Source organism: Talpa occidentalis, unplaced genomic scaffold (genome assembly GCF_014898055.3).
Source record: "Talpa occidentalis isolate TD23 unplaced genomic scaffold, MPIMG_talOcc4v2.1 talOcc4.4, whole genome shotgun sequence".
Taxonomy (NCBI): domain Eukaryota; kingdom Metazoa; phylum Chordata; class Mammalia; order Eulipotyphla; family Talpidae; genus Talpa; species Talpa occidentalis.
In genome coordinates this window covers 86474288-86500657 of record NW_023604295.1, presented here as the reverse complement: position 1 = coordinate 86500657, position 26370 = coordinate 86474288, and the positions used below count along the sequence as shown (strand labels likewise).

The following is a 26370-nucleotide window of genomic DNA, read 5'->3' as shown; positions in this document are numbered from 1 at the left end:
AGACCTCTCATTATGAAACTGTATCCCAGGGGCAGCCCACCCTGCAGTTGCTGGGACCCATGCTCTGCAACAGGGCCCCCTGAATAGTCAAACCCAGCCCCATGGGTGCAGTGCGCTTCTGGCCTCTCAGAGGCAGGCTCCAGCTATGGCTCCTTGGAACCCTCTAGTCCTGACCTGAGTACATGCTGGTCAAGGCAGGGGCAGGACTTTTTCCTTTTGTATCTGGCTCCAGGATCATAAATGGACCAATCAAGTTCAAAGTCTCCAACTGTCAGTCAAGGGCTTGAGCTAATTATGCAGAGTGAAAATGAAAGCAAGATGATTGGTACTAACCAGACCAATCAGACGCCAGGATTGGAGAAACGGTCCAACCAGCCTTGTAGGTTGGGTGATCCTGAAGAGGATATAAAGCAGAGCAAAAGACAGTTTGACTTCATTCAGCAGTCATCCTCTGAAAAGAGAAGAGGCATTCAGCCGCCAATCTCTGAAGAGTCACTCGCCAGATAATCTCCATGGAATTTAGCAGCGCTCACGGAGAGCTTTGAGAGCTGCCCTCTCTAGTTCGCTAGCACTGTCTCCTGGTGCTGTTGAGTCCATCGCTGTCTGTTTTAGCATCTGGTGCTGTCCAGCCCATCCTTCAGACTGTTGCTATGGGCCATTGCAGTGTCACCTCAGCCCCACCTGTAAGTACCTCCAGCTGCCACTGTGAGTTAGGCCTTATTGACAGAACAGGACCATCTGACATGAGTAACTTTTGTTTGTAGTACTGGGCACCATGGACACTCTCTGGGGTGAGACAGCTGCCCACTTCTGGCCTTAGAAACTTTCCTTTTCCTGATCTCGTTTGTTAAATAAACACCATTGTTGTTGGATCCTGAGCCTCACTGGAACATTGCAATTGAACACACGAATGAGAACCTTTAGACTGTGACTTACTCCCTTCTCTTTCCCTCACCCCCAACCTTGGCACTATCTTTGGCTCTGTTTTAGCATTACTTTAATTTCATTTTCATATTATACACTCTCTCTGTTTGTCCCCATGGTGAATATATACATAGGTCTACTTTCTTTCAGGTTATTAATTTTAGTTGGATCTAATCTGTTTTTAACTCTCATCCTTTAATATTTTAATTTCATTTCTTCTTTTTTCATTTCTAAGTTTATTCTTTCTCTTCAAACCTGCTGTGTGACTGTATAGCTTTCTGTTGTCTCTATATATCTACTCTGATCTTTTATTTTCACAAACATGGTTAGATTACTTCAATTTCCAAAGTTTTTGCAGGTGTTTTCTTACTAGATATCCTCTGGGTTTTCAATTCTCACGTTTTCCTGGTGTTCTTGATTATTTTCACTGAGTAATGGTAATTGAATTTGAAAGAAAATTGAGGGCTAGATGAATGATCTTTTTCCAGGCAGGATTAATTCCATTGGGCATTTAATTTATTGCCATCCCTTAAATTGTATATCACCCAAGAGAAACAAACCTGGTCTCAGTAATTTAATTTCTGAGAAATTATACTACATAAAACTAAATTTATATTCAGAGATATTCAAGTCAATGTTATTTATGATAGCATAGAAACTGTTAATAACTTATATGTCCAATAACAGGACTAGCTAGATGTATAAATTATATGAACAGCCTCAGAGATATTAGAGTGATGTTAATTTAAACTATATAATGTCATGCAAAATGTCTTTTATAATTACAGTATAAAAGAAAAAAATCTTAAGTTAAAAAGAAATAAAAATTACATATATAATTGTGAGTATCTTAGCAAAAAGTTATGCATAAAAAAGTCTGAAAGAGTACTAATAGTTTTCAATGACCATAAAATATTCTCTGTACCTGTGCTGCACTATGATAACCATAGTACTTCACTGCTATATAGCTCTTGAAATGTGGCTAGTGTGGCTGAAGAATTACTGTTACTATAAAATTTTAAAATTCATTTAATTTAAATTACTTTAAATTTAGATAGCTATATGTAGCAGTTGCAACTACACTGGGCAGTGCAGGTTTAGAAAATATTAATGATTTGGGGGAAGTGGTTAAGACTTTTAAAAATTTCCCTCTTTTAATAGTTTTTGAAGGGTTCCGAATTTCCTTATGTACAATTATCACATTATAAACTAAAAAGGCTTTAATAAAACTATCCCATAATAAAACATTAGAAAGTTAGAAAGCCTAGTAGATGTTAAAAGGCCTATCTGTACCAATTCTTTTTGACAAATATTAAATGTGTCAGTAACTAAACTATTATATTCAATGTGACAATTTTTATAATTTTAGTATAAAATGATTTTTTAAAAGTATCAAGTAAAAAATGAATTATAGGCTGATTACCTTTCCACACGCTATTCTGGAATCACAACAAATAATGGATATATTTTTATTTTCTAGTTGAAAATCAAGTACATTGTCATCAATTGTCTCTTTTCCTGGAATATCCACAGAGTGTTGATAAGAAATTGTTTTAAAGTGCTTTGAATCAACTGAGGAATGAATCACATAAAAGTACATATAAGCTTAAGATTTTCCAAAACATCTTTCTAAAATGAAATTTCAAATTCTATTACAAATGTATTGATTTGTCAGACTTTTTTTAATAGAAGAAAACTGAAGGCGTTCATTAAATTGAGAGCTTTTTTTTTATTAAAAACTGAGACTAATCCTTTGTTAAAAGAAGAAAAAATAATGATTTTTTATTAAGTGGAATTTTCTACCCTTACGTTTAGTAGAAACTAGGGATTTAGTTTTAAAAAAAAAACAAAATTATACCTTCTTCTCTAAGTTTCTTTTCTTTTCTTTTCGTTTCGTTTCTAGATTTATCTATCTATGCATATAAGAGCTGGGGCACAGGCCAGAGATGCGGGGGTAAGAGGATTCACCAGAGACAGAGTGGGGAACAGAACAGGCAGACGGACTGAAATACACTGCTGAGGGGAGCAGGGTGCGAGACAGGAGAGGTCTGCTGCACCATGTGGGTTGCTCCCTGGCTGGCCGGGGATCGAACTCGTGCTGCAGAGGCTGCAGATTGCTCCATAGTGCAGTGCTTAACCCCTTGTGCCACCAGGGAGGCCCTCTAAGTATGTTTCAATAGCTAGCTCTGAGGGGTAGAGGAGGAAACTGATGCTCAGAAAGATCAATTAATTTACCCCATATCAGAGAGTCTATAAGGAGAAAAGCAAGGATACAAATCCAGTGCTCCTGATTTTAAAATTAGTTCTCCCTCCACTGTATCAGTACTGCAGTTATACTGGCCAACTCAATGACAGGAAAGATATATGAAGAAAAGAATCTGATTGTTTTGGATAGACTTCCCATGTCCTGGTTTAAAAATAAAATGGGGTGTGTACTTAACAAAAAAAAAAGACAATGAACTTAAAAGCTCTTTGCAGCTGTGAAAGTATTCTATAGATGTCGCTAATTTATTTAAATCAATAACAACAAAGATATGAAGACTAAAAACTCCAAAAGTGAAATGACTGAAACACCAGATCTTTTAAGTCATTTTAACTCTATTGACTGAAATGAAAATTTAAATATTATTGTAACGATACACACCACTGTTAGCTCTTGGTCAAATGTGGATATACCACTGATCTATAACATCAGTGTTGACAGACTCACCTTCTTCAGATACATTAGTCTGTTCATTTCTTATTATTGCATAGTGCTTGGACATTTGTCGCTCCTGTTTTCTACAAAATGAAAGATATGATGCATAAATTTGGAATGTGCATAAAAGCTAGAAGCTTAGTACAAGTTTTAACTGCATCATTTGTTACCTTTATCTATTATTATTTGTTCCAGTATTTAATCATTCCAAGTCAGTCTCTAGTCTGCTTAGTGGATAGATTTCTGTAACAAAGGAAATTCTGGATTGCTTTGAGGATTTGGGATTGGTAAATTTCTACTTTCAATCAGTGAGTTTACTGAGTTTCTGAATCTCGTAACATCCACCAAGAACTAGTTTGTTTTAACCAATTTTTATTTCTTCACTTGGGAACAAATCTTCAAAATTACATAATTAGGGAACAGGGTTCTTATTTTCTTTTTCTTTTTCTTTTTTTTTTTTTGTGGGACCCTCGCCGGTGGCCAGGGATCGAACTGGCGCTGCAGAGGCTGCGGCCACCAGGGGAGGCCCAGGAATAGGGTTCATTTTACAAAACAATCTCTGATTGAATTATTTGAGTTTTAATATAAAATGCTCATGTTACCTCCGAAGGGCTTTTTCTTTTTCTTTGAGTCTATCAGCTTCACTACCATGGGCTGCATGAGGATCAATACAGATTAATTCAGATTTAGAGCTTTGAATATTTTGTTTTTCCTCATAGATGTAGTCAATCAGACTTTGGAAATAACTACAACAAGCAGCCTGAAAAACAAAGTGGTCATTTTCATCCCATCAGTTCTAGATAAAGTCTAGTAGGAGGATGGAGAGAGAAGGGAAACCAGAAATGGCAATAGGATTTGGATGGCAATCTATCATAATCATTTTTGGTCTAACAGCTTTATTGAGATATAATTCATATACCATACAGTTCACCAATTTAAAGTGTATAATTCACTGATGTTTATTCACAGAGTTGTGCAATCATCACCAGAACCAATTTTATAACATGAAACCAACTTTAGAATAACAATAGAATAACTTTAGAATAACAATAAGTGTTACTCCCTAACCTCCTCTGTTCTCAGCACCTGGCAATCACTAATTTATTTTCTGTGTCTATAGATTTGCCTGTTTGTAAGTTTATATAAATGGAATCATATAACACGTGGTACTTAGTGATTGACTTCTGTCACTTAACTGATGATATCAAGGTTCATGTATATTTTAGCATGTTTAAGTACTTCATTTCTTTCTTTCTTTTTTTTTTTTTTTAAGATTTTATTTATACAAGAGCCAGGTTACAGGCAGAGGCACGGGAGGGTGAGAGAATTCACCAGAGACAGAGCAGGGAGGAGAACAGGCAGAAGGACCGAAGTACACTGCTGAGGGGAGCAGTGGGAGAGACAGGAGACGTCTGCTCGCCATGTGGGTTGCTCCGAGGCCGGCGGGGATTGAACCGACGCTGCAGAGGCTGCAGACAGCTTCACAGCGCTGCACTCAACCGCCTATGCCACCATAGAGGCCCCAAGTACTTCATTTATTTCATATAGGTGAATAATATTCCATTGTATAGAGACATCACTTTTATTTATCAGTTGATGGGCATTTGGGCTTTTTTCACTTTCTAGCCACTATGAATCATGCTGCTGTGCACATTTGTGTATAAGTATTTGGGTGGACATATGTTGCCAATTCTCTTGGGTGTATACCCTAAGAGTGGAATTACTGGGTTATATGGTAACTCTGTATTTAACTTTCTGATAAACTACCAGTTTCACTACATCCTTGCCAGCACTTGTTATCTGCTTTTTGATTAGCACCAGACTAGTAGGTGTGAAATGGTATACCATTTTAGTTATCATTTGATTGTCCCAATGACTAATATATACTTCTTTTAAGAATGGCAATGCTGGGCCTTCCCTGGTGGCGCAGCGGTTGAGCGCTGGGCTGTGAAGCTGCCCGCAGCCTCTACAGTACCGGTTCTGTCCCTGGCAGCCAGGCGAGGGTCCCACATGGCACGCAGACCTCTCCTGCTGCGTCCACTGCTCCCCTCATCAGTGTATTTCATCAGTCTGCCTGTTCTGATCCCTGCTCTGGCTCTGGTGAATCCTCTCACCCTCCCGTACTTCTGACTGTACCCAGTGCTTGTATAAATAAATAAATAAATCTTAAAAAAAAAAAAAGAATGGAAATGCTGGGGAAAGTTGCAGGAGAAAATACTATATATGTTTAAAAATGACAGATTCTTCAGAAAACCCACTTTAAAACTTACATGTTCTATTGGTTCAGAACTACTGTAGTCAGAGCAAACATCCACCATGGCAAAAAATGTTCTTAAATCACTTCCACAAAATTCACACTTGAGCGGTAGCTCCTCCTCTTCTTCCTTTAGAGAGTCAGGGGCAGGGGAAGGGGAATGAAAAAATGAGCAGAAGGCACCAGAGTTCCATGTAAGGTGGCAAATATTCAAAACTCCTGTCAAATACCCTGGGGCCTCTCAGAAATAGTGGGGAGCTTATAGGGAGCTGAGATCCTGTACCAGAAGACACTAAACCAGCAAGATCTGTTATTCCGGTAATGAGATAGCACTTCTATTCAAAGACTTGTGAGCACTGAGGAGCTGAGGTGTTGTTTCCAGGGGCTCTATCTGGTACAATTCATTAGTGCACAGGTGAGCCCACTAGCAGCTGTATGGGTCATTGGGATATGTCCTCAATGAAGAAGAAAATTGCTGAAATGACTTTCCTGTTGATATCAGAGTCCCTTGTGGAAGAGGGGTATATACAGTATATAACAGAAGCAAGAGACAAAAGATAAAACATACTTGATTTTATGCAAATGGTCTACCATAAACTCTTTCAAGAATTGTGAAGTAAGAAAAAGTCTACATTATTATGTAGGTCACTATTTATAATAATTAACTTTCTAAAGTTGATTTCTTTCTGAAGGAGAAGTCCATGTTGGGGCTATCAATTCTCCAGTCTATGCTGTGGAGGGAATACAGGAGGGAAAGTGGGACACTAGGGAAAGCAAAAGGGAGCTGTGGAATTAAGGGTGCGGGGGACGCCGTAGGGTTGATGTACTATGGCCATGCCATTGCGTGGAAGCTGTAGGGGCTCTGGGGCAAGTGGGCAGCCAAGCTTCAGCCCAAGCCTCTAGGAAAACCTGATTATGACTTACAGATCAGATCATGAACATCACCAGGGCACCTGTTATTGTCATGGAAACTAATCTCTAGGACTAGCTGAACGCCACCATGGGTTCAACAACCTTAGGCCTGCACATGAGAGCAGAATACTTGGGGAGTAAAGCCTTGCCATAGAGAGAGAGAGTATGGCTACCACATGATGAATCAGGGCAGAAAAGGGGGTTGGTAACATCAGATCATCTATAACCTGCTGATACAAGTGAACTCCTTGGCCTGTCATTCCTTCAACCCTTCAGTTGGGGGATGACACTATGTCATACAGTCCAAGTATGGGAATAACCATGCCAGTGAGCTACATTCAATTGACTGATGTAGCTGGGTGGTGTGCCATCCTGTTTGGAATTAGAGAGGTGATCTATCACTTGCTAACTAAACATAGGCATTAAACAGTCACTTATGTTCATTAAATATGGCAAATATTCACTTACACTTCCAGGCTTTATAGTTACTGTTATGGGTTGAATTGTGTCCCCAAAAAACATGTTGAAATTCAATGTCTGGTGCCTATCAATGCGGCCTTGTTTAGAAATGGAATACTCACAGGTGTAATAAGTTAAAATGAGGTCATTAGGGTAGGCTCCAAACCAATATGACTGGTGATCTTAGAGAATAAGGACATTTGGACAATGAATGCTAGGACAACTCAGGCAGATCAGAGTGTTACAGTTGCACACCAAGGAATGCCAGAATGAATGACCACCTCCAGAAGCTAGGAAGAGGCAAGGAAGCAATCTTCCCTAGAGGCTGGGCTTCCTGAAACTTGCTTTGGTCTTCTACCCTCCAGAACAGTGAAGCAATATGTTCTGTGGTTTTAAGCTACCCATGTTGTAGTGCTTTGCAACAGGAGACCTAGGAAACAAATATAGCTACCCCCAGTATTATTCTAGTAAATGAGCTCTTTGCCTATTTTTTTTTTTAAATGTTCTATATCTTTTGTGGAAATCATCACTTAGCTTTTTACATTTATTACAATAATAATTAAAAAGAACATGCATTCAAATTACCTTTAATGTAATGTTTAAATTGGAACTCTCTTGTTTGTATGCCAGAATAGATGGTGGCCCAATGCTGGGCAATGTTCTTAGAGAAGGTTCAAACAGTGTTATGAAGTCTTCCTTAAACTAAGTTTAAAGAGAGAAAAAGAGAGAAAGGGAAAGGGGGGAGAAGTGGATAAATGATTTTTACCCTGAACATAATGTACTAGGTGGGCAGATAAACATTTCTTACCTCCAGCTCACATAAAATATTCAGTTTGGGCTCGTCTGGATTAATTACCCATTTTTCTAAAAGGAAAATGATAGATTTAGCAGGAAAGTTTAAAACTTTTGTTCAATGTATTCCATTTCCTCTAGCTTGAGATCATTGTCCCTCAAACGCACACTGTTTAAATGTCCTGAAACCCTATCTTTCACCATCTTTTTTTAAAAAATAAATTCTTTTTTAAAAAAGATTTATTTATTTATGCATAGGAGAACTGGGTACAGGCCAGAGGTGTGGGGGAGTGGGGGGTGAGAGGATTCAAGAGAGACAGAGTGGGGAACAGAATAGGCAGACTGACTGAAATACACTGCTGAGGGGAGCAGTGGGCAAGACAGGAGAGGTCTGTTTACCATGTGGGTTGCTCCCTGGCTGGTGGGGGATCGAGCCCTCACTGCAGAGGCTGTGGATAGCTTCACAGCACCGTGCTTAACCCCTTGTGCCACCAGGGAGGCCCTCACCACCTTCATGTAGCTGTTCTCATGGGAGTGGGCTGTTCTAAAGTGGGTAGGCTCTATTCAAGTTAAGTTTAGTTCTCTAATGGTAGTTTGCCTTTGCCAGCAGTGGAAATCATTCCATTTACCTCTTGACTTAGAAGTCAGATTTTCAGGTTCAGTTTCCGGTGTTACAGGGCATATTTCCTTTCCTGTAAAATAAATGTCCATTTGTCATTAATCCAGACAATGTAGAAACGAAGTTTAATATATAAAAAAAATAGGTCTCTTGGAAACATTTTTGTATTTATCTTTCAAATTTGTGCCTTTCACCAAATAACATTTTATCATCTAGGAACAAAGGAAACTCACCATTAATATAGCACCACTAATATATCATGTTTTAAATATTTCCCTGTTCCTTTCTAGTTCTAGAATACACTAATGCATATTTTACTTGATTATAATCATGGTTTCTAGACCTTTTGCTTCCTGCTTTTTTTTTTAATTTAAATGCTATTCTATCTACTCTATATCTGTTATTTTGTAAATAACTTTCTGATAGAAATGTTGGGGTGGGAGTGAGGGTAACTCCGTTCCAGACAGTGAAATAAATTATTGGCATTATTCCCTTTAAGTTCTGGAAAGGGGCCATTAGCATATCAGCAACCTTGAATAAATGAAGATTTAGCAGAGCAGACTGAAATGATGAAAACCAATCAGAACAACCTATAAAAGGACAGCAGTAAAGAGAGGGACTGACCCTTTTTCTCAGCAGTAAAGATGAGGACTGCTACTACAAAATGAGATAGGCTTCAGAAGGGGACATGCTTGCTACATAGATTATCAGAAAAAAATATGTTTTAGGTAGGTTATCAAACAGAGATGTCAGCACAGGTATAAAAAATGAATGCAGGGCCTCCCCGGTGGCACAGCGGTTGAGCGCTGGGTTGCGAAGCTGCCCGCGGCCTCTGCGGCACCGGTTCGATCCCTGGCTGCTCCCCGGCCACCGGAGGAGGGTCCCACATGGCGCGCAGACCTCTCCTGCTGCCCACTGCTCCCCTCAGCAGTGTACTTCGGTCCTTCTGCCTGCTCTGCTCCCCGCTCTGGCTCTGGTGAATTCTCTCACCCTCCTGCGCTTCTGACTGTACCCAGTGCATGTATAAACAAAAAACAAACAAACAAATAAAAATTAAAAAAAAAAAAAATAAAAAATGAATGCAAAAAGAGTTCCATGACAGCATTATTTGTTATAAAGAAGAGTTCAAACCCAAACCAATAGAATTTATATAGATCACAATAACTTTGTACAATAGCACAGTTGTTTCAAAGAACTACATCTTTCTGGACATGGACAGGTCCATAACACACTACTAAGTAGAAAAATAAAGGAAAGATAAAATGCCATTATTCGCAGGAAATGTAATTGTCTTGTAGATATTCAACTAAAATATATTAAATAAAATAAGAAAGTTCAACAATGGGGTGTAAGATATAAGATATAATCTAGATATAAGATTAATACATAGAAGTCAGTAGTTTTCCTATACATTGAGAATAACTACTAGAAAATATAACAGGAAAGAGATTACAATTGTTACATCAATAAAAGACTGTAAATTACAGAGGAATAAACTATGAACTATATGAGAGACTTACAGGGGGAAAAGCAACTATAAAAGAAGTCCTGCAAAAAAAAAAGGAGAGTTACAGTAGGTTCCTGCTAGTAAAGTTATCAAAAAAGGAAACCATCATATGAAGTGGCTTTAAATGTGGTGTAACACACGCAAATAAACAAAAACCTAAACCAGTCAATTTCTGCAAATGCTTCAAGATTAAGAACAACCAAACAGCCCGCTAAATTTTCCCAAATAATGCAATAACTAAAGCAAATCAATTAAGTTTTTTGCTGTGCTCCCATGTTTTTTCTATTAAAAATCCTGTCCCCTGGTTCCCTGTTGTGGAGTACTCTTCACAATTCCAGTCTAGCACTACCCAATTCCAATCCATATTTGCACAAATAAATTTGAAATTCCTCAGTTTATCTTTTAACACTGCAAAGCAAAACCAAAGACTCAACTTCCAGTTACATTGAAAAATCCCATCAAAATGACTTGACTATATAGATTAATTTGGGAATAATTAACACCTTCTTAGTTTCGGGTACATTTTTATGTTATATTATGTCATTCCTCCAGGGAAAACCTCCCTTTCCACTTCATTCTCAGTGAAGTCAACTGCTCCTCCTTGTCTCTTTGATTCCTGCCATGTATGTTCTTTCTTACTCCACTGCAGCCATTCTGTCCACCTCCTTGTTCTAGTAGGAGGCTTCCTGTGCCTGGGAAACTCTTCCTCCAGAGATCATCATGGCTCAACTCTCTCATTACCTTGAGTATTTGATCAAATACTTCAGCTTCACTGCAAAGATTTCCCTGACCACCTTGTGTAAGTTTGTACCTATCCTGCCCAAGCTTTCCTATCTCTTTCCCTTCTTTATTTTTCCTCCTAACACTGAGTACATCAGTGATTCAATTATATATTTACTTATTTTGTCTATCTCACCATCACCTCCATCTCCCACACTTCAATAGAAGATCATTTAGGCAACGGTTTTATTTGTTAATTGCATTTCCTTAGAAGAGCACTTGACCTATGGCAGGTACTCAATAAGCATCTGCTGAATAAGTGATACACATAGAACAGAAACAGTTGAAAGGAAAAGTTATTCATAGTGGTTAATTCTGAGGAATATCCTGAGGTAAGTTACAATTCAATTTTTACAATATGTATTTCTTAATGGGCTGACAGTTAAAAAATAGCACGTATCTGTTACCGGGAATAAATCTACAGATTTGTATTAAAATATAAAGACAGATTATTTCTTGATGTGAACATAAATATTAGCATTTATTAAAGACTGAGTGCCAAGGATTTAAATATTTACTCTCATTTTGGCAGACGTATTATTTGCAACAGATGAAGAAACTGAGACTCAATGATTTTAACTAACTTGTCCAGTAATCACACATTTAGTTTGTGTTTGATATGGAAATTCAAACCTGGCTCTACTGGCTGTCTATACCTGTGCCCTTCCCAACTTACAGTCCCATCTCCCAACAGAAGTTAAGAAATCAAACTACTTACGCCATTGTTTTTTTTTATATAATTCTTGAAGCCAACTTTCTTCTGTTTGTACTGAAATTGGAATTCTGGGACCCAAACTATGATAAATAGTCCTGAAATTTAGACAAAATGTTAGTTTTACGAATACTTATATACGTGTTAAGTTATTCTAAATATAGTACATTTAACAATGAAATAGCAAATGTACAGAGAAGATCCTGATTTCTATTCTATTTGAAATATTTTCCTTTGAAGTATTTTATTCTTATCGTTTCAATAAAGTCAAACACAAGTATCTATTCTTTGAAAATAGTCCTTTCTAAACCTTAGGGGCTTCCAATATTATATCATTTCCCCCAAGGAGTAAATCACTTCCACAGTCTCTGTGACATGTGTTGCTATGGTGGCAGCAGTGATGATATATGTTTAAACACTGACTTCGGTTGAAATTAACCAAATATTTTAAGGGCTGGGGTTAAATAGATTGTAATTAAATAATCTATATTCTAATAATTATTTGATAAATTGACTCATTAACCTCACAGAAAAGTAGGAATTTATTGACCTTTATTAGTTAAAGTGACTATATAATAAAATAAAAAACAAAATTAACAGGCAACTATAAATCAGGGACATTCTTCAGGGGAGGGGGAGGGAGAGGGATCAAAACAGGTGAGAGAAGAGCACAAGGAACTTTGGCAATGGTGCACAGGTGAATTGGTAGTGGGAATTTTACAGGGATTCTAAAGTGACTATTACTAGTAACAAGCAAATGACAACTATTGCCTCTCAAATTCCTTTCCCTCTTTGAATTTCAATTTTTGTAATATATTGTTACATTCTAAAATTATGAAACAAAAATTTCCCAAATATTTAGTCAATGTTAAGACTGCCACTTTCCCACCATGCTCAGTTCTCTTGTGTTTCTACTTTCCTTGATAGATGCTTTGTTCTGTGGCACATTGCATCAGTGGGGTTTTAATTCTTAAATGACTATCCTGTAATAGGCAAAGAACTCCTCTGCTGAAGCCACCTGTGCAAATCTCTGAGGGAGCCCTGTTTATCTATCTCCTAGAGAACCAAGCAACAGACATCAAGAATGAAGGGACCTTAAAGAGCAATCCCTAGACAACACTTAAGGTTGTTCCCCCCCACCAATTTATTTATCTATTTATTTTTATTTTATATATATTTTACATCATTCTTCCTTTTTGTACAATGTATGTGTTCTCCTCTCAGATGTAGTCCCTGTAGAATGCCCACTACCAATTCACCTGTGCACCATTGCCAAAGTCCCTTGTGCTCTTCTCTCACCTGTTTTGATCCCTCTTCCTTCCCCTCCCCTGAAGAATGTCCCTGATTTATAGTTGCCTGTTAATTTTGTTTTTTAATTTATTATAATTATTTTTTCCTGATCCCTTATTTGTTTACATTCTTCCTATAAGTGAAACCATCTGATATTTTTCTTTTTCTTTCTGGCTTATTTCACTGAGCATAATTCCTTCTAGCTCCATCCACGTTGCTATGAATGGCATGAGTTTATCTTTTTTGATTATTGAGTAATTTTCCATTGTGTATATATACTACATCTTTTTGATCCAGTTATCTATTTTTGGTCATTTGGGTTGTTTCTATATTTTACCTATTGTAAATAGTGCTGCAATAAACATAGGGGTACATGTGTACTTTTGAATTAATGTTTTGGTGTCCTTTGGGTAAAGATCCAGAGAAGGGGAATTGCTGGGTTATATGGAAGCTCTATTTTTACTTGTTTGAAGAACCCCCACACAGCCTCCATAGTGGTTCCCCCCCCCAATTTAATAGTTAACAAAATCAATACATTATTCATTTAGATCTCTGTACCTTTCTTAGACTATTACTAAATACCATTTCTGAAATGTTCTATAAAGATGATGACAAGATAATGACAAAATTAACATTCACTGAGATGTTACTTTGTAGTCTATCATACTAATTGCTTTACTTACATTATTTCATTTATCTTTACTAAAACTAATCAAGGCAGTTATTAGTATTCTTTTTGTAGTCAAGGAAACTGAGAGTGTAGAGAACCTCTCAAAACCCATGGCTGGCAGAGGCAGATGGGGCCTGGATCTTCTTGATTTCAAAGCTATTTCTCCACATTCATCTGTCTCCTATTGTTTGCTCTGTGTTCAACCAGTGTAGTAGTAATATGACAGTTAAAATACCAATTGAGCCAATAATGGTTTCATTTTTATGAACTGTTAGGACAGATTTCCTTAAAAACACAATCTCACCAAATTCACCAGAAAATGATGAGAAATAATTAAAAAGGAAGATTTATAAGGCAAAATTAAGAATTTGATTTAGGAGCGGTTTCCATATAACAAGAATACTAGGTCCACAGCAGATAAACACACAATTTTCTCTCCCTTCCTTTTCAAGATTTTATTGGAATACTAAGCACTTAAAAAACTAACACGCAGTCAAAAAATAGCCTTGGAAAACAGAAAGGTGTCATTAGTAAATGAGTAATGTTTATGAAATTTTTGAAAGGAAGAAAATTAATGGCCTCAGTTTGGAGAAAACCAGAATGAAAAAGACTACAGCTCAAGACAATAAATGTAAGTAAAGGTCTTCCAAAGGAACCCTCTGAGGAGCTCTTAGCTCAGACTGAACTAAATAGAGAGGAGGATTTGGGGATCATCACTACAGTAATTCAAGGAATGAATTTGGAAGATCTGATTAGGCAGGTCTGTCCTCTCTCCTATACAAGGCAATAGGAAGCAGCTGTTTTACTTCCAAAAGAAATCCAAAGAATTGCTTTGTAAAGAGAGTGGGCAGACCCACTTGGGGAGGCAGTCCTCAAAGAAAATATGTAGTACCTCAAAAAGCTTGGGGGAATAAAGGGAAAAAAGGGCATTCCATTCAGGAATGAAATACAGAAAGAGCTCCAATCCCAGTAATGTGTCCTTATCTCTAGTAATAGTGGTTTATCGAGCTTGCCTGTTGCCTGCCGACACCCCACAGGAAGCTGGCTCTGACATGCTCATCTATCTACATAAGGCTCACATCAACCTTCCATGTCAGCCCTGTTAGGAAACAGAACTCAGCTCTGAGACCCCATCATGAATGGATAACCAAAGATTACTTGTCAAATAAGGACAATGAATAGCATGGAAGAGAAGGACTGTGGAACAGATCTGATTCTGCAAAGAAAAAGGGACACAAAGAACAAAGGAGAACTTTAGTACAACAGCACCCTCAGAAAGATTTAAGTTATTTTGAAAGAAACAACCAGAGACCAAGAATTGGTCCTCAGAAATTACAAATATAAATTCCAAAGTAAAAATTCTGCATAAGGGCTATAGTAGCATGTAAATGCTAAATGTCTTGAAGATGTCCAAGAGCCATGCAGTAAATTCTGGGAGAAAAAATGGAGACTATCAGATACCAGAAGGGTTTGAGAATCAGATTGATCAGCAATATAGATTACTAAAAGGCAATGAAGCAATATCTAAGAGCTCTGAGGGAAAATATTTTAAATATATTCTTTCATGCCAGGTTATATTATTTGGAAAGTATGAGGGAAAAATGAAGAAATTTGCAGAAAGGCAAGAACTCAGGAGTTTTACCATGCATGAAATTTATATAAAATAAATACCTGAGGAGTTTTTCAAGCAAAAAGAGAAGAAAGAAACAACATGAAAATTGTGAAAGTGTATCTGTTGCGCCCAATATCACAACATTGAAGACAAGTAAAAACTTAAGAATTGAAAAGTTCTTACAAGAGTCAAGTTTAACAGGTGTCAGATTTCTTTTCTTTCTTTCCTTTTTTTTTCCATGAATCCAATCACATTACTGGGTTCTTAGCATGAAATAATGAATGGTTTATTAGCTTTCAATTTTTAGAATCAACCAGTACCTAAAACACTGAGTTAATTATAGTTATGAAAAATAATATAAACATAATAAAACTTGGTAAAGTAACATGATTTTACATGTATAATGTATTTTAATAGTCTTTTATATAACAAAATGTGCTGTTAATTGGGAGAGAAAAGAAAGGAGTGATAGAAGGAAGTAGAAGTGCATTAATGTGTTAAGTTTTTATTATAAAGTCAATATATAGTCACTAGAGAGTCACTAAAATTGATAAATCAAGACAGAGAAGTTTAAATATTTTAAAGTTCTAAGGGTTAGAAAAACTAACTATAATATAGGCATCAAAAATGGAGAGCAGGAAAGTAGGATAAATCTCATTCCTCATTTTTCATGATGGGAAGTCAGCAATTATGTCAAAAATTGATAAAGAAATGAAAATATGACATTTAAAATTATACTGAAAACAAACTTAAAAGTATCTTAATTCTGATGAGTATAAGTGGCAGGTAGAAAAAAAGCATGGAATTTTAAAGATTTATTTATTTATTTATACAAGCACTGGGTACAGTCAGAAGCGCTGGAGGGCGAAAGAATTTACCAGAGGCAGAGCGGAGAGCAGAGCAGGTAGACTGACGAAATACACTGCTGAAGGGAGCAGCGGGCAGCAGGTGAGGTCTGTGTGCCATGTGGGATCCTCACCCGGTGGCGGGGGGATAGAGCCGGCGCTGCAGAGGCTGTGGGCAGCTTCGCAACACAGCGCTCAACCGCTGCGCCACCGGGAGGCCCAGCATGGTGATTTTTTTATTTTATACCCTTGTATACTTTAAGATCTTAACAATGCACATATATTTAATTAAAAAGTTGAATTAGGGCCTCCCCGGTGGCACAGTGGTTGAGCGCTGGGCTGCGAAGCTGCCCGCAGCCTCTGCAGCACCAGTTAGATCCCTGGCTGCCGGCGAGGGTCCCACATGGCACTCAGACCTCTCCTGCTGCCCGCTGCTCCCCTCGACAGTGTACTTCATCAGTCTGCCTGTTCTGCTCCCTGCTCTGGTTCTGGTGAATCCTCTCTCCCTCCCACACTTCTGAGTGTACCCAGTGCTTGTATAAATAAATAAATCTTAAAAAAAAAAAGTTGAATTAAAAGGATAGAGTCTATTGAGATGGTAACAGAATGAAGACACTGGACTTGCTCTTCCATACAGTCACATTTAAATTGCAGCAGTACAAAGTTAATAACCCCTGAAAAAAGAGTAGACAACTATAGGAGCAATGCTCTAGAGGAAAGGGGTAGGAAAATCTTAATTGAATCGTGTTTACAGAGATAGTGGGGCAGTGTAACCCATGAAAGTGAGGGATGGATGCTGTGTGGAATCTGCTGTATTTGTTGACTCGGGGGCACAGGACCATATCAAGGACTTTGGAGACCTGGCGCTGTGCTGCATGAGGGGGTGTGCACCTGGCATCCAGGACAGAGGGAACACTATCAGGTAACAACAGGAGCAGGGATACAGAGTGATGCTTATTGGCTTGAGCCAGAAGCTCCCAATCAAAAGGTGAAAAGGAAACAGTATGAAAGTCTGACCTTATTATAATCAACATACAAAAACTAAAAATGAAAGAGACAAAGGAACACATCACAAATGCTGAGGGAAAAAAAAAAACCTTAGGAAGAGTCTTAATCCAATTTATGTGAGAAATATGTTTGAAGAGGAGTTCAAGGTAATAGTCATAACAATTCTCTTGAAACTCAGAAAAAAAATTAGTGACGTTAAACAGGAACAAAATAAAGACTAAGAAAATATGAGACAGTTAATAATTAGAAACACCATAACCAAATTAAAAAATACAATTAAGGCTCCATTTACATAATGGCAGAATAGAGAGACTGGGATCACCTTCTTACCTAAACACAAATATAAAAACATATCTGCTTAAATGAAAATTCAGAAGATCCCTGACAGGCTCCCACAACTTTTACATGGTCAGCTCGTATTATAAGTTTGTGACTTGCTATAGGAAAGGAGAGGGAAGAGGCAAAGGGGGATGAGGCCAGGAAAGGAGATAACCCAGATCTAGACCCATATGTGGCTAAGAGAATTTCACCAGGGCCTTTTCAGAAAGGGGGTGGATTTACAAATGGGTGCTTGTTAGCCCTTGGTCACTGGGAATTCCATGGCAGGGATGGGCCAGGAGAATTCTTCCTGCTACCCTCCCAGCAGACAAAGAACAAAGAGAGCTCAGGCAGAGCTTTGTCAGGCGCAGTCTCAAACCCAATAGCAGTGGGAAGAACAGGTGGAAGAGACATCTCCACACTTCTTGAGAAAGAATCAAGTGCTTACAACCCAGTTCCCATATAAATGGGGTCATGGCAGTGGTTGTGGGGCGCTGAGGGCACACAGGCTGCTTGGCACCCTCTGCCTGCCAAGGCCAACTGAGTCCCAGACCTTGGGCACCATGGATCACGCATAGCCACTCTTAACATGAGACACAGGTTGGTGGAACATGACGGGCCATAGAATGGAGCAGCAAGAAATAAGTAGGGTGGGAAGAAAGGATTACTGTAGCACTAAGAGTGAGGAGAGGAGGCAGTGGTGACCTATCTGCCTCCAGCTACCCTCAATCCTCAAAAGAATGAGACAAAGTATTTAAGTTGTAGCCTCTGCTCTGACCTATACTTTCTACCATGGAAAACAAAGAAGAGAAACAAAGCTAAACCTACAATGCCCTAACCACAAAGTACAATTAAGGAAGCATTCATGTCAAGGAAGCAAGGAATATCTAAAGATTAGATGAAAAAGAAAGAAAAAAAAAAGCCCTTGTTGCTGCACCTCCCCCTGCAGTGACCATCAGGGCCAATGGCTGTTGCCATGGTCCCTGAGGTCCGGCGTGGGCAAGGAACCATGCGCGCAGGGGGAGAACAGCAAACTCCCTAAGATGCAGAGAAGCCGAATGCCTGCCAAGAGATAATGACCACCAGAAGTTGCCACAAAGATGATTAAAAGAAATGCTGACCACCTGGAACCTTATCTTGCTTTCTCAAGGCCCACAAACTTTATTCTGCTACAACTGTCTTTCAAAATCTTTCCTTTTTCTGGTCATTGATTGCTAATTAAAAAACATACGTAATTTAATAATTAGGCTAATGCAAATGAAACATTACTAAACACTGTGTTTGTAACATTGTTGGTTTAATAATCTATTATGTGCTTAACTTTAGTACCTTTGATATTAACTGCATTATAACATAAATTCACCCATGACAATTAATTAGGAGTAAACATAAGTAGGTAATAGTAGTAGTAGTTAGTACAACAAAAATATAAAGAGTTAATAGCCTGTCTACTTAGGAATGCAGCTAGGTCCAGATGTATTTTGGACATAAATCACTGCCCTGTCAATGATAAGCTAAACCTATGAGCAAGCTAATTTCTTTGATGTTCACCGATCCTATGCCTTTAGAAAAAACATATATATACTGACCACTGACTAAAATAAAGCGCACTCAGATTTACACTCTCTCTTGAAGTGTGTCTGTTTGTCATTTCTTTAACCAAATCCCTGACCACCCTGCACAGTCTCTCAACCCTGAGACAGCCTCATTGTCTACTGCTGTGCTGGTCCACGGCACCTTGTATATACATAAAAGGATATAGAGATAGAGAACTTATCAGACAAAGACGTTAAAATATTAAAAATGTTAAATGAGTTACTGGAAGATTAGTCAAAGACAGATAGGCAGGCACAAGATCTTGGGAGAACCAGGAACAAGAAAAGTTCTTCATCAAAGAAATTGAAAATATTAAAAGAGTGCTAAATAAGACTCTACATGAAATAAAGACAAATATGGTAATCACTTTCAATCAAATTAAACCAACAAAAGAGAAAATTTCAGAAGTAGGAGACTCAAATCACCCAAATAGGAAAGGAGAGTGAAAAAAGATTTAGCAAAAATGAGGATACTTCACAAGAAATATACTCAGAAGAAGAAACATGAAGACAACTGATACTTTGGAAGGTGAAGACAGAGAAGGGAGCACAGAACCTATTCAAACAAATAATAATGGAAAATTTCACAAACCTTGAATGTCCAGGAAGCACAAAGAATACCCAACTTTCTAAATAAAAAATGACTTATACCAAGCCATGCTCATGTTAAATTATCAAAAATCAGAGATAAAGAAATTTTTTATAGACATCCAAGAACAAGATTGTAATTTAGAAAGGAGTCAGACTCCAGGCAAGAAGGGAGTAGAAAGAAGAGAAACCTGCCAGCCAAGAATACTCTATCCTGAAGCATTATCATTCAAAAAAGGTGAAATAAAAGTTTTTCCAGACAAACAGAAGGTAATGGAGTTTATCAACACCAGATTTGCCCTATAAGAAATGTTGAAAAGTTCTAAAGGAAGAAAAAAATGAAACACAAAACCCTGAGTAAAGAGACAATAAGAATATAAAAGTAGAAAGTATGAACTAGAATATTATGTGTTAAGAACAAAACACTAGAGGAGAGGAAGCAAAGGATAGAACCTTTATAGTTTTATGTCAGGGAGTTCACACCAACTCTGAGAAACATTTTTAGACATAGTTTAGTATAACGCCCACAATAACCACTAACCAAAAATTTAGACTAGAGACACACAGAAAAAAAAAATGAAGAAACTGAATCACCATGGAAGTAATTGAATGAAAAAGCAAAGAGAAACAAATGGACAAAGAAACAAAGGAAGTAAATAAAAACCAAAAAATAGAGTAACAGTAAATAAACACGGTATAACAATAATCACTCTAAATGTGACCAACCTGAACTCACTAATTAAAAGACACAGAACAGGGCCTCCCCGGTGGCGCAGCGGTTGAGTGCTGGGTTGCGAGGCTGCGCGGCCTCTGCGGCGCCGGTTCGATCCCCGGCTGCTCCCCGGCCACCGGAGGAGGGTCCCACATGGCGCGCAGACCTCTCCTGCCGCCCACTGCTCCCCTCAGCAGTGTACTTCGGTCCTTCTGCCTGCTCTGCTCCCTGCTCTGGCTCTGGTGAATTCTCTCACCCTCCCGCGCTTCTGACTGTACCCAGTGCATGTACAAACAAAACAAACAAACAAACCAGCAAACAAATAAATAAAGCATGCCTCTATTAAAAAAAAAAAAAAAAAGACACAGAACAACAAATTGTGTTCTGTGTCAAACTGTGCTTTCAGTTATGGGGCCTCACTGGTGGCGCAGGTGGTTGAGCACAGCACTGTGAAGCTGTCCTCAGCCTCTGCAGTGCCAGTTCAATCCCTGCTGGCCGCGGAGCAACCCACATGGTGCAGCAGACCTCTCCTGTCTGGTTGCTGCTCCCCTCAGCAGTGTATTTCAGTCATTCTGCCTGTTCTGTTTCCCACCCTGTCTCTGGCGAATCCTCTCACCTTCCCGCACATCTGGCCTATATCCCGGTTCTTGTATAAATAAAATCTTTAAAAAAATTTGCAGTTATCTATACTTTGTTTATAAGAAACTCATTTAAAACAAAAAGAGAAATACAATCTTAAAAGTGAAATGTGGGAGCAAGGTGCGTCAAACCAGTATCTCACAGGGAAAAGCAGGAACTACTATTCTCATATATGATAAGCCAGGCTTTCAATCAAAAAAGGGATAAAGATGAACACTATATAAAGACCAAGGGAACAATTGATCAAGAAGATATAACTGTCATTGACATTTATGCATTTAATAGAGTGACACCTAGTTATACGAAGCAAACTATTAACAGATGTAAAATAACATATTGACAAAAAATACATTATCAGTGATCTTAAAACAACACTGATCTGAAGAACAGATGATCCAGACCAAAAATTAACAAGGAAATAAAGGCCTTGATCTAGAGGTAATGGCTTTGACAGAGCTTTCCATCCCAAAAGAAACAAATACACTTTCTTCTTAAGTGCACATGGGACATTGTCAAAAATAGGTCATATGCTGGTACATAAAACATGTCCAAGAAAATACTTGAAAACAGAATTATATCAAGATATTCTCAGATCAAAATGGCACAAAGTTAGAAATCAACCAAAAAAGAATCCCAGGATAAACCAAAACATGTAGAGACTACACAAAATGCTCCTAAAAAACTCCTGGGTCAAGAAGAAATCAAAGAGGAAATTAAAAAAAGGAGAGACAAGCTACTAGATCCTATGGGATATTCTAAAAGTAAAAGTAACAATACAAGGGAAGTTATTAGCAATATAGGCCCATATAAAAGGCCTCTAATTCTACAGCTAAAGGAACTATAAAAGAACAAATGAATTTAAAAAAAACAGAAAAAAGAAAATAATAAAAATTAGAGCCAAAATAAAAGAAGTAGAAAGCACAAAGATAGTCCAAAACAAGTGAACCAAAAACTTGTTATTTGCAAAAAATAAATTAACAAAAATCAATAAGCCCTTAGCAAGTCTTTCTAAGAAAGTAAGAGAAAATACAAGCAAATAGAATCAGAAATGAGGGAAATGAAATTACAACAGATACCTCAAAAATACAAAGGACCATAAGGACCTACTAGGAATCTCTCCATGCAAACACATTGGACAACCTAAAGAAATGGACAAATTTTTAGGTTCTTCAACCTTCCAAGACTAAAGCAGGATGAACTAGACAGCATAAATAGTCCAAAGTTCAGAAATTGAAAAACTAATAAACAGTCTCCTTAAGAACAAAAAACCAGGACCAATGACTTCTCCAGTGAATTTTACCAAACCTTCAGAGAGAACTTAATATATATCCTACTCAAATTTTAGTAAGTAGAAAGAAGAGGGTGGAAAGTTCCCTAGCACTTTCTGTGAGGTCAACAGTACCCTGATCAAAACCAAACGAAGACAGTACAAAACAAGAAAACTGTAGGCCAATATATCTATGAACATAGATGCAAAAATCTTCAACAAAATCTTAGCATCATATTAAGAGAGCCATATATCATGATCAAACAGGTTTTATCCCAGAGATGTAAATCTGGCTCAACATATGTAAATGAATAAATGTCATTCACTAGATCAACAAAAAGGAAGATAAAATTCACATGAGCCATTTGAAGCAAAATGGATGAGGCTAGAAGGGCTTATACTAAGTGAAATCAGTCAGAAGGCAAAAAGATAAATATTGGATGGCATCGTTTATATGCAGAATATAGAAAAACCAAACAAAGGGTGAGACAAAGACAAATGAAAAAAAAAAAAAACAACTTGAAAATTGTCCATAAATGTTTGGGTTTTTTTTGGGGGGTGGGGAAACAAGGGGCTAGGGAAGGGGAACACAATGGACTATGTTGGAGGACTATGGATGCTTGGTGATGGGATTGTTATAATGACTATACCTAAGGGGGGAACTCTTATATTGTCAAAACACTAGTAAGGATGTAAAACAATGGTATTCCAATAACAATAAATAAAGAAAAGTGAAACTCTGATACAAATAACAATTAGGGTTATAAACTTGGGGTTTCTCCCAATATCCATTCTTTAGCGCTCCTGAATCTAAAATGTTGATATGAAATTTAAAAAAAATAACATGATCATTTTAATAGATGCCAAAAAGCATTCAACAATGCTTATGATGAAAGCTCTCAATAAAATGAGAATAGAATTTATCTGAACATAATAAAAGCCAGATATGCAAATTGACATTCCATATCATATTCAATTATGAAATATTGGAAACATTTTTGCTAAGATAAGGACAAGGATATCCACTGTCACTACTACTATTCAACGTAGTATTAGAAGTCGTAGCTAGAGCAATTTGGCAAGAAAAGAAAATTAAAGGCAATCCAGATCTGAAAAGAAAAAGTAAAACTACCCATTACTCACACATGGCATGATAACATACATAGAAAACCCAAAAGACTCTACCAAAAACTACTAGAAATAATAAGTGAATAAAGTGCAGTATACAAAACCAATACACAAAAATCAGTTGCATTTCTATATGTAAATAATGTATCAGAAAAAAGAGAAATTAAAAAAAAAATCCATTTGCAATCACACACCAAAAAGAATGAAATACCTGGGACTAAGCTTAATGAAGGAGGTGAAAGATGTGACTCTGTTAAAGGAAACAGAAGACAAATAGAAATGGAAAAATATTCTGTGTTTATGGATTGAACAAATAAGCATTGTTAAAATGGCCATACTGCCTAAAGCAATGTACAAATTCAATGCAATATATATCAAAATCCTAATGACTTTTTCAAGGAAATAGAACAAACAATTGTAAAATTTCTATGGAACTAGAGAAGGCCCTGAATAGTTAACACAATTCTGAGAGAAAAGTAGAAAAATGGAGGTAACACACTCCTTGACTTCAAACTATAGTATACAGTAAGAGTAATCAAAACAGTACGCTATTAGAACAAAAAAAGAAACTCATGGAATTAAAATAGAAAGTCCAGAGATAAACCCACACAAATATGTACAGTTATTCTTTGACAAAGGAGTCACAATCATATAATGGAGAAAGGAAAGCCTCTTTAACAAATGGTGTTGGGAAACATGGATAGCTTCATGCAAAAAACAAACCACCAACAACAAAAATACACAACCCCCCCAAATTAGATCTATACTTAATTCCATATACAAAAATTAATTCAAATGGATTTAAGATTTGGTACTGAAACCACAAACATAGGGGATACACTATAGGACATCTACCACAAAGATGTATTTGGGGATGCAACTCCAATGACTAGGGAAACAAAAGCAAAAATAACAAGTAGGCTTACATCAAATTCAAAAAGCTTTTATACCTGAAAAGAAACCATGATAGGGGCTTCCCTGGTGGCCCAAGGGGTTAAGATGCAGCACTATAAAGCAATTCACAGCCAAATTAGAATTAGAGCACTAATTTGATCCCCGGCCAGGAAGGTGACCCACATTGCACCACAGACCTCTCCTGACTCGCCTGCTGCTCCCCTTAACAGTGTATTTCAGTGTATTTCTGTTCCCTTTTCCACTCTGTCTCTGGTGAATCCTCTCACCCCCCCCCACTCCTCTTGCCTGTACCCCAGTTCTTGTATGCATAAATAAATCTTTAAAAAATTTGATCTTTTATGATCCAGTAATACCTGTAGTAGGTATTTACCAAAAAAAAAAAAAAAAGACAATTCTAACACAGAATGACTTGTGTAATCTTATGTTTACAGCTGCAGTTTCCACAATTGCTAAGTCGTTGAACCAATTTAAGTGCCCATCAACAGAATACTGGATAAAGAAATTGTGGAAGATATACTCAATAGAATACTACAAAGCTACTAAAAAAGAAAGCTATTAAAGAAGAGTCTCTATAATGAGTAGTTCTGTAAAAACTGGGAGGTCATATATAGAAGCATGAACTAGATCACTAACTTCACACACACAAAAAAAATTCCAAAATGGATTATTAAAAATTTAGATATAAAATCGGCAGTCTAATTCATGGCATCAAAAATGAAGGTGTTTTTGGAGACTTGGCCCCAAGAACAAGAGAAATAAAAGCAAAAATAAATAATTGGGAATTGCTTCAAATTAATATAGTTATTACATAGTTGCAAGTAATACAAGTTATTACACAGCGAATGAAAATATAAAATTAAAAAGACATCTGACTGAATGGGAGAAAATATCTGCACAACATATAACTGGTAAGAGGTTTATACAGCAAAGATACATAAAAAAACTCATAGAACTCAACAGTAGAAAAACAAATAATCCAATTAATAACTGGGAAGGAGACCTAAAATATTATGAGAATTTGTGAGAATGGCACATATTACAAAGGCTTCCAACAAGTGCTGGAGAGATATGGAGAAAGAGGAATTCTATCATACTGTTGGGAAGGTAAACTTGTGCAGCCATTATGGAAAGCAATCTGGATTTGATACAGGGCAGCAAGGGTCACTAAACTGGCCAAAGTCACTGCCCAAATTGTTTACTGGTCACTGTCTCAGTTTTTCACTCACCTGCACAATCTCAAGGCTCAGAGAACAGCAACAATGGGATTTATTTAACAAACCAGGGAAAAACAAAGAGTTTCAGCTAAAAACTGCCATTTACCTCACCCAAAGCAGTGCCCAGCATTTTTCAGTCCTAAGCAAAAGCAACTAAGATGTCCTCTTCTCGCCACTGAGGACTGAGAGCTCCTCTCCTGAACTATTAATAGGCCACGTGTCCATGGTGTCTTCCTGCCTCTACCAACCTGGAGCACTCAGCAGACTCTAGGCCAGGTTCCAACTCACGAAGATGACAGGAGAAGCTCCCAGAGCTGCCAGGATGTCCCAGTGCAGCACAAGACAAGCAACACTCAAGACAGCAGCTGCGGTGGTTGAAAGACTCAACAAACAGCCATACTCACACAGCTCAGTGAGGTGCCCGGCTCTGGGTCTTTGCCTTCCCTGCCAGGCTATAACAGCAGCAAAACTGGGAACAGTTTCAGTTGCTTGGCTAATTGCAAAGCCTTGCAACTTTTCCTCTCTGAGGTTAGCTGCTGGAGGCCTCTACCTTCAGAGGCCCACAGCAGCCTTCTGGAACATCGGTGTGGTGCGGGCCAAAATTCACTGACCCCAAATGCTGAAGAACCGAAAACCCTGAATCCCAAAGACTGACTCTGTGCCCCCTTCTGCAGTCCCTTATATTTCTTATCGGTCTCCACTCCAAAACGCAATACCTTTTAGCATTTTCTCTGGGGCGGTTATCTATACTCACCAGCAATCCCCTCCACCTTTAACAGTAGGGCTTCAGCCACCGGTTACAGATTTATCTTAAAAAGGAAAATTGCAGGAACATCTCCAGGGAGATCAAAAGCCAGAGAAGGATGCCACTCTCTTAGGCATCCAGCAGCACTGAGGAGGACAACCCAACTA

General features: G+C 37.8%; 1 protein-coding gene across 1 annotated transcript in view; it reads right to left on the bottom strand.

Annotated features, from left to right (window-relative positions):
- ERICH6 (glutamate rich 6) overlaps nt 1–26370 on the bottom strand; it is a 58600-nt gene that overhangs the window by 24911 nt on the left and 7319 nt on the right. The window contains exons 4-11 of the mRNA XM_054701117.1: nt 11664–11755; nt 8669–8731; nt 8056–8111; nt 7833–7949; nt 5893–6006; nt 4225–4382; nt 3635–3705; nt 2348–2496 (exon numbers count right to left, since the gene is read on the bottom strand). Of these exons, the coding sequence (XP_054557092.1) occupies nt 2348–2496; nt 3635–3705; nt 4225–4382; nt 5893–6006; nt 7833–7949; nt 8056–8111; nt 8669–8731; nt 11664–11755 (820 nt within the window). The remainder of the gene's footprint in view (nt 1–2347; nt 2497–3634; nt 3706–4224; nt 4383–5892; nt 6007–7832; nt 7950–8055; nt 8112–8668; nt 8732–11663; nt 11756–26370) is intronic.